General features: G+C 40.0%; 1 protein-coding gene across 2 annotated transcripts; it reads right to left on the reverse strand.

The window, feature by feature from the left end:
* Positions 1–6,827: 6,827 nt before the first annotated feature.
* Positions 6,828–9,248, reverse strand: DCAF12L2 (DDB1 and CUL4 associated factor 12 like 2). 2 transcript variants are annotated; one of them, XM_017861940.1, is made up of 2 exons: positions 7,835–9,248; positions 6,828–7,746 (listed from the first exon to the last, which is right to left on the reverse strand). In XM_017861940.1, exon 1 carries the CDS (start codon positions 9,246–9,248, stop codon positions 7,857–7,859), a length of 1,392 nt encoding a protein of 463 aa, XP_017717429.1. In that variant the 3' UTR covers positions 6,828–7,746; positions 7,835–7,856. The 2 variants fall into 2 exon arrangements, with proteins under 2 accessions (XP_017717429.1, XP_017717428.1); XM_017861939.1 differs by having other exon boundaries at positions 7,827–9,248.
* Positions 9,249–9,321: the final 73 nt, after the last annotated feature.

Consider the following 9,321-nt stretch of genomic DNA (forward strand, 5'->3'; position numbering starts at 1 on the left):
TGACATTTAATTGAAGACTCATACATTGATTTTAACCCTTTGTAAATGATAATGTCTAGATTAAATAACTCCTCTGTATAACACTAGGGAAGTATGCACAGCAAATTTGCTTCCATGTACTAACAGTGCTCAATTTTTAATATTGAGAATAGAAGAATTTATAAAGTATGTTTTCACTCTGTCTTCCTACACACCCAATATACATTTGCTGAGTTCTGAGTTATTATTTTTCTCTTCATCCCCTATATATTATAAAACTAAGAGTCCCATTTTTTCAGAGGTTATATTAATACAATGTTGGACTGGCTTTATTGTCAGCTCAGGACCTCAGAGATGGGAATGGATTTATGTGTGATAGCAGTGACTGACTAAGAATACACCTTGGCCTATTTTACAACTAATACTATCTCCCTCTCCACCTCTAGAATTATAGCTGTGAATTTTGGAGTACATAAGTTTAGTGGACATTTTGGTGTCAAAACTCAAAATTATGTTAATATACTAAACAGAAATATTTCAGATAAGATGAATATCAAAAAACATGGAAATCTCTCGTATTACAGGTTTTTCAAATTAGCTTCTGGCTGTGAATTGCTAGACATATGTATCAGGAAAGCTTGAAGAACAACATGGATTATTGAAATTTGTAGGTGTAGGTTCATGTCTTCTCTTTGCTCCACATTTGATTCAGGAAAATGTATTTCATTATACTACAGACGCTGTGATGCAGTGCTTATGTAACTCTCACACTGTTTCTCTAAAATCAACCTGTTTGAGGAGCTGAGAAGAAAGAAAATCACAGCCCTGTCAGATGCTCATGGGAAAAGGGTTCCATGGTCAATCTTGAGAAACACTGAATTATTTATCCCCTCTTGGGGAGAAACAATGCAGCTGATCACAACTGCAATTACTCTGGCAAAAGACCTCCGTGAACTTCCATATTGTATAAAGATAACACTTTCTCAGTTTTAGTCTATTTCAACTCCATGCTACGTTCAACACAAAAAATCACACCTTTCTTCTCCCTCGTCTCTTTCCCATCCCAATCAGCCTTTTAAAATGTGTCTTCCCTGTTTTACTTTCTCTTTTGTTTACTAAATAAATGCATGTTATTTAGACTGTTTAAACATTATATAAATAGATTGAATATTAAGAAAGTTCACTGTTACTTTATCCCTTAGAGAAACATACTGATAATACTTTTGCATATATTCGTACATATACTGTATGCTTCTTCCTCTCCTCCTTCTAGTATCTTAAACAAAAATGGAATTATAATATGTATTTGGTTTGCAATGTGCTTCTTTCATGTGACAGTAATATCGAGGACACTTCTTGTCAGTACATAAAGACCTAGCACCACTATTTTAACAACTGTATAGTATTCCATTGTTTGGGTAAGTGTCCAACTAACCAAGCCCATTCATGGACAGTCCTCTAGTGGTGCTTTCCACTTCAAAAACCACTTCTGCTATCAATTTTTGCTAAATCATAGCTTGGAGCCATTGGGAGAAGTTCTGCATGAAGAGAACTTAGGCTCCCATCTAAAAGGCAGCATTCTCAGAGTCGTTTCTTAGGCTTGTGATAACTCTACTCAGTTTTATTTTTTTTTTACATTTTACTTTTTATTTTAGGTTCAGGAGTACATATGTAGTTTTTTTTATACAGGCAGATAAGTTACTCGGGGGTTTGGTTTGGTGTACAGATTACTTCATCACCCCAGTACTAAGCATGGTACCCAACCTTTTTTTTTTTTTCTGAATCTCTTTCTTCTCCCACCCTCCACCTTCAAGTAGACCTCAGTGTCTGTTGGTCCCCTCTTTTTGTCCATGTGTCCTCATTATTTAGATCTAGCAATTCCACTACTGGGTATTTAACCAAAGGAATATAAGTTGTTCTATTATAAAGACACATGAATGCATATGTTCATTGCAGCACTATTCACAATAGCAAAGATGTGGAATCAGTTTGATTGTCCATCAATGGTAGACCGAATAAATAAAATGTGGTACATGTACAGTACGGAATACTATGAAAACATAAAAAGGAATGAGATCTACTCATCTTTATCTGTTAAAGAGATCCTATCTACTTTCTGGTTTTCTAGAATGTTGTCATAATTTCTGATCTGATTATGGCACCTTTTTTATTTATAGCACTGAAATGGAGTTATTCAATTTAATTATTATGTACTGTCGTTTCCATAAGATCTTAAGAAGGAGATGTATGCCATTTTGAACTACAAGATCCACTGACATTTTAAACCGATTAGTGTTGAATATAGCCACTGTCAACGTTGAGCTGGATTATTGCAGTAACCTACTAACGAATCCCCCTCCTTCTCTGTCTTTTCTCCTTTACAGAGCGACCAGATTTCATTTTAACAACAAATCGCTCCTCAAAAACCCTCATTGGACTTTCAACACATTCAGATTAAAATCCAAGGTTCTTATAATTGTCTACAGAGTTCTATATGATGTGGTCACCCATTATCTCTCTGACCCTACTCCTTTCTTTATTCATTTTACTCCAGCCATACTTGTCTCCTTTCTGCTCCTGAAACATGCTAGGCATGGTTCCACCTCAAGCCTCTGTACTTCTTTCTGATCACCTGGAACACTCTTTTCTGATGTAGGTGCATGACTTACTATGTCACTTCCTTCAGATCTCGGCTCAAATGTCAACTTATTAAACAGCTTTCACTAACCACTTTATTTAAAATTTCATCCCCACCTGATTTTCTACCCCCATTCTCTTTCAACTGATTTATTTATTAACATTGATAACCATCCTACAACCTATACACTTGTTGGTTTATCTGTTTATTGTCTCTCTCCTCAATGGACTATAAGCCTTATGAGGACATGGCTTGCTTGTGTTGTTCTATGCAGCATTTCTATCTAGCAGCTAGAAGAATGTGTGATATATGGTAAGCATTCAATAAACATTTGCTGAATGAGTAAAGAAGTGAAAATAGAAAAGTATTGATTTTTTAATATATTAATCTCTCAAAACGTGACACATTTTTGAGCCGCGGACCTATTTTATTTTTCCTAACCTTTTTTCAGTTGCCCTCTTCTAGAATTTATCATTTGTTGCCATCATACTATCAGTCTTCAAATAAAGTGATAACGCATTTTCTGTTTTCTAGTATTTTATATCCAATAGTTTTCTACCTTTTCTAATTGCGGATCTGCGAAATTTCAGTAACAACATAAGATGTCTGGTGTGTGATTTTAGGAACCTTGTTTGCTTTCTTGTACCCTCACAGGAGTTTCACTCTCGCATGTTGAGGATTCCGCGTCTGAAGTTTGAAACACAAAAAACACACACACGACAAACCAACTCATATACACACTTACCATATGAAGAATATTTTTCACACATAGCTTTACTAAGAATTTTACCCAAACAACGGAAGAGTTTTATTAATCATTTATTACTAATTAGTATATGAGCATGTGTCGTCTGTCTAAGTTTGCATTTAATTATAATACATTGGAAATAATTGATTTTTCAATTAGGGAAGACTCCTTGAATTCAAGCCGAACTAGCCTTTACTTTGCCGTGAGTATTTTGTGAGACTAATGCAATTTGATTGGACGAATTGGCTGAACTAACGGATTTGTGAACTAATGATTGCCTGTTTCAGCTGCTTTTAAAGAATAAGCTTGCCATATGATCTGATATATCTAAGTCAGAATCGCAGTTCCCTTTTAATTTTTGCAAATTTTACTCAAATTTGTTAATATTTTTGCTGGCCTGATGTAAGAGAGTTAAATGTATCTTTCTCTTTATGCTTGGAAGCGCCTCAACTTAGATATTCCTTTGACAATGTGAAATAATTTACTTTAAAATAATCAACTTTGTGGTCTATTATCTGTTTATGTGCATGATATTCATTGATAAAAAAGATAGACGTTTAAAAAAAACTAATATTCACATATCTAGCAGTAATGGGTCTGATTCTGGTTCCTTATTTCTTATTGGGAAGTTTAGTTATTTGTATTTCTGATGATTTTTCACTCAGATTTTACATTTATTTTCTAATAAAGAAATCTGTGCTTATAATTATTTCTTCTCTCTCGCTTCTAATAATTTGCATTTGTGCTTTTTTATTGTAATACTGTGGAAAGCAGTATCCTCCTCTGGACACCTTCTTTGCTTTTTGCAAAACTGGGAAAATTGGCAGAGGCCTACACTTGTGGTATTGAAGTGAGAACTTAAACAGGGGCTAGCAGAAGCTGCTGATGAGGTGATATTCCACTGCTGTGAGACTGTCAAGGATGCTGGTGCCAGTTGGGTGTTGGGAATACTGGATACGTCTCAGAGTAGGAGAATAAATGGTCCAGAAATGACTAACTCTGAAGCCCTGCTTTGTAAGCTAGGTCTGACTTTTCATTCTCCAAGAAGAAACTAGCAGTTGAGCAATTCAAAAGCCTAATTAGTGGACTAATGTGGACAGTATTAAGGAGTCCTAGGTAAATATTTAGGAAGATTATCTGGGCGAAAAGCTACCCTTTATGGCTTTTAGGTGGAGACTCAAAATCGTTATAATTTTAGTATGAAAAGATATATTGTCGTCTCATAGTAAGGTCACAACATTTGTGTAGAATAAGCCCCTATCATTCTCTACCATTTTCTTCCCCATCCCAGCTTTTTAAAAATTATCCTTTTATTTATTTATTTATTTATTTATTTATTTATTTATTTATTGAGACAGGGTCTCACTCTGTCACCCAGGCTGGGGTGCAGTGGCATGATCTCTACTCACTGCAACTTTAACCTCCTGGGCTCAAGTCATCCTCCCACTTCAGCCTCCCAAGGAGCTGAAACTGCAGGCCCATACCACTACACCTGGCCAAGTTTTGTATTTTCTGTAGAGATGGGGTTTCACCATTTTCCCCATCCTGTTCTGGAACTCCTGGGCTCAAGCAATCTGCCTACCTTAGCATCCCAAAATGCTAGGATTACAGGCATGAGTCACTGAAGCAGACTTTCTCTCTTTTCATTGTTTTAAAGATCCTTCATATGCTTTTCTGTTCTACTTTTCCCTGAAGGGACAAGATTCCCAGTGTTTCATAGCACTCACCTTCCCAGAAGTGATAAATTGCATCCTGGGATACGCAGCCAATTCTTCACGGGGTATGTTCTCCTGATGTCACAGAGGTACCTCAAATTCAGTAAGTCCCAGGTTAAACTGATCATCTTCTCCCCATACTATCTATGCCTATTTTCTTTATTTTTATTTGGTGTCACCATTCATATTCAAGTCAGAGCCTGAGAGTTCACCTAATTTTTTTTTTGGTTTTCCTCATCCTTCACTTGAAATACTGTTTGTTCCTTTTATTTCCCCTCATTGTTTTGAATAACTTTCTCCCTCTCCACACCTACCCCACTAAGTTCAGACTTTTGTGGTCTCCTTTCTTGGATTTTCTTCAGTGACATCTTATACATTGGATATAACTTAAACCAGGGTGCAACAGACCAGGGAAACCTACTAGGTCCAGCTAAGTATCTAAGGAAGGTAGCTGTGTGTAATCCATCTCCAGGTACATGAGCCTGAATGGTGGGTACTGTCTTCCTTCAGTGTGGCAGCAATTTTATTGCTTGCCCTCATTTTCTTGTTCTTTGTTTCAGAACCTACTTGGTACTCTGACAACAAATCGAATTAACTCAGCCACAGTGGCTTAGAAAGAAAGGATCAAGATCAAGTAGATGTAAGATTGGCAAAGAGCACAGAGTTTGGTGACACACTGTTGGCAGGGGTGTGGTAAAGCAGGTGTTCATCCATTACTTGTAGGAGGTTAAGGTGGTGAGAACTCTTTGGAAGGTGATTTAGCAATGGCTATTAATATAAAATGAACTTACTCATTGAACCAGTAATTCCATTTCTAGGAATTATCCTGCAGATATATTTATGCTTGTACACAAAGATGTATACATTTAAGTAATCACTGCAGAATAGTTTACAGTAACAGAAAACCGGAACCAACATAAATGATCATCAAAGGTGTAATGAATAAGTCAAATGTATTCCAATCACACAATAAAGCAGCATGCAATAAAATTAAGTAGATAAGTATAAGAGAAAATCTCTAAGATTTTGTAATTAAAAAAAGCACAGATACATACAGTATGTTATTATTTGTATAAAAATTCCATACACACATACATGTGTTCTTGTATATATATATATAGACTAAATCTAAATGTGTATAGACAAAAATTATACTGATGCTAATCTATGGGCTGGAAACTAGAGACTCTGGGATTTGAGATTTACTTTTAACTGTATACTTTTTATACTGTATGGTTTTTTGATCATGTGCTTGTATTAAAATTATTTTAAATTAACATAAAACAAAACACAAAGACTAAGTGGTAAGTCTTAATATATGTGGTTCAATATATAAGAAATAGCTGCAGATATAAAATGATATATACATCTATGCTTTCTCCTCACATGGGAAATAACATATACAAACAGATATACAAATATATTGTATATGTAAGTAGTTATAAGTACCTGTATATTTGTATAAATGAAAAATGATTTGTTCAGTCAACTTTAAAAAAACACCTAGCCATCCTAACTTACACCAAGTATATTTTCATAACGTATTCAAGATGTTGTTTAATCTTTTAACTTGTAAGATTAAGTTTCATTTTCAAAAAGAGATGTACAAAGTAATGTCTGCATAGCTAATGCTTCAGATTCAGCTTCTGTCTCAGAAAGTTTTGACTTTGATAAATACGTTCTCAGAAAGAAAAATGAAAAAAGAAAGCATATGTTTAAGTATTAAGAACTTAAGTCTGCCACTTAATTGCTAAGATGATGAACACATTTTATTTATTTTTCTGCAACACAACACATACTGAATACAGAATTATCCATGTATACAGTAATAAAAAATCAGCAACACCTACTCTGAACACAACTGCCACAACTGGCTTTTCACTGTAAATAACTACCTGAATTTAAAGAGATGTTATACCCCAAAAAATACCTCCTTGATTGCCCTACCACATACATAGACCAGAATTGATTAGTTCTGAAAATCTGTAGCATAGAAAAGCAGGCCATAATGCAGCGGCTTTAAATAAGAACATGGAAGGCCTGAGGATAGTAAAGTTTTACTGAATAACCAAAATTGTTGATTAATAGTATGAACAACATTGTAAGATTTCTAACTAAGAGAACATATTTTTAAAGCATTTTACACATCAACAATATACAAACAATAGACATTCAGTTTCCAACATCCAAATGAATCACACCGCAGAATAGTGTGTACGACACTGTAGAATGGTGGCAATCTAGAACCTGAACTGCATTTTCTAATTAGAGTAAGGCTATAAATGATGGGTAGTTCCTCAAAACAACCCCAAAGATGCTTTGTAGCACACATTTCCCCAAAACACCACACATCTAACATGTGTAAAAGATTTGAACACTATTGCAATATTGATAAAACTAATGTACTGAATAGTAGTGAAGACTGCATCAACCTAAAGAAGGAGGGTATGTGAATCACTGAAAGACAGAATACAATTAAGGTTTAGCCAAAACTCTTTGAATGAGAAGGCAAAAATATACTGCTGTTGGGAAACGTGAATGAGAGATTTAAAGCCAAAGTTTTGAGTGTCGAAAAGACCACTTGTGCTCTCACTCCCACTGGCTTGCTCCCGCTTTCTCTTTCTCTGCCTCATACACGAAGCACACGTAAGTTGGACTGGTTCCACCTGGAAGACAAAAGCCACACAAAGTTAAAAGCACAAATGAAGCCTGAAGAAGGAAAGTTAGGCGGAACTGAAAGGTAAACCTGTGCACTTTGAGAACAAGGCGTCCATCCTTAACTCCAGAGGCCTGCGTAGTTCCCATGGAGGCCTGAAGGGAGAGGCCCCCCAGCCACAAAGAGCTTCATCTCGGGCCAGTTGTAGCAGTGGGTGTAGAGCGCATTGGGGAACTCTTCCATGCCACCAAAGTAGTTCACCCAGACGTCATCCTGGTTGAGCCAGCCTCTGCCACAGGCAAGCTTGAGCTTCCTCCCTGCGGGCCCCGGCGTAGAGTCCAGACTGGCAGAGGCCCTCTCCTCCAGGAACTTCTGGGCTCGGATGTCATAGAAGAGCAGGGAGCCATGGCCGGTGCCCACAGTGATGATGTGCTGGTAGAAGCTCAGAGACCGCACGCCTGTGCCACCTTCTCGAGAGCACAGGGGCCGGATGTTCTGCTGGCGCTGGCGCGGATCCAGGAAGGAGACGTGGGACTGGGAGCCCACAGCGTAGAGGGACAACTCATCGCAGTAGGTCAGGCACACATTCTCTCGGCAGTAGGGCAGCCTGATGGACAGGAGCCTGGATAGTGTGCTCCGGGCTTTCCACAGGTGGAAGTAGCCGTCTAAGGACACCGCTCCCAGCTCCTGGTTCTTGCCGCTGAAGGCCAGGGCCCGCACCTTGCGGTTGCTGGGGTTGGTGCTGGCCCTGGGTATGGCCTCCACATCCTTCGGACGGATGTGGGCATATACGGGGAGACCCACCTCGCTGTGCCAGGCAATGCTGCCATTGAACATGTCTGGGTCCATCCGCCACAGCGCCACAGTGCCGTCGCGGGAGCCGCTCACGGCTACGGTGTCACTCAGCCAGGCGATGGCAAAGATCCAGTCCTTGTGGCCATGGCGGTCGCCCAGGCACAGGGGGTCCAGGGTGGGCAGCTGGTAGATGGCCAGGCTGTTGGGATTTTCGCCGCCGGTGGCCAGAAGCGTCTTGGAGGGATTCAGCTCGATGGCATGGATGCCGCAGCCCTGTTGGGCCTGGGCCAGCCCGGCCTCCTTGTCCCGCATGAGGGGGATGCGCGTGATGTGGCCTGACTGCACGTCCACCACAAAGAGCGTGTTACACTTGGTGCCGCACACCACCTGCCTGGCGTTCAGCCACTGTGACGCGAACACCTTGTTGAGGGTGCCCAGGTCCAGCTGGCGCTCCGTCAGCAGCTCGGGCAGCCTCTGGACGGCGTAGCCCCGAAGCTCGCCCTCGAAGCCCTGGAGCCCGGCGGGGCCCCTCGCTCCTACCTCCCGGCCCTTCAGATAGTGCACCAGCCTGCGACGCGTCGCCGGCCGCTTCTGCTTCTTGGGTAGCAGAGGCCCCTCTCCGTCCGCCGCCGCTAAGCCCTGCGAGGACGAGCTCCCGGCGCCCGCCTCGACCGCGGGCGCTTTCCGTTTCCTGCTACCTGTTTGCTGCTGGGCCATGGTAGGCGGCGGGCGATCCGCGGCGGCAAGGCGTTGGTGGCGGTTGCGGCGCTTGGCTCCCGTGTAGGTCGTG

This window comes from Rhinopithecus bieti, unplaced genomic scaffold (genome assembly GCF_001698545.2).
Source record: "Rhinopithecus bieti isolate Rb0 unplaced genomic scaffold, ASM169854v2 scaffold_63272, whole genome shotgun sequence".
Classification (NCBI taxonomy): Eukaryota; Metazoa; Chordata; class Mammalia; order Primates; family Cercopithecidae; genus Rhinopithecus; species Rhinopithecus bieti.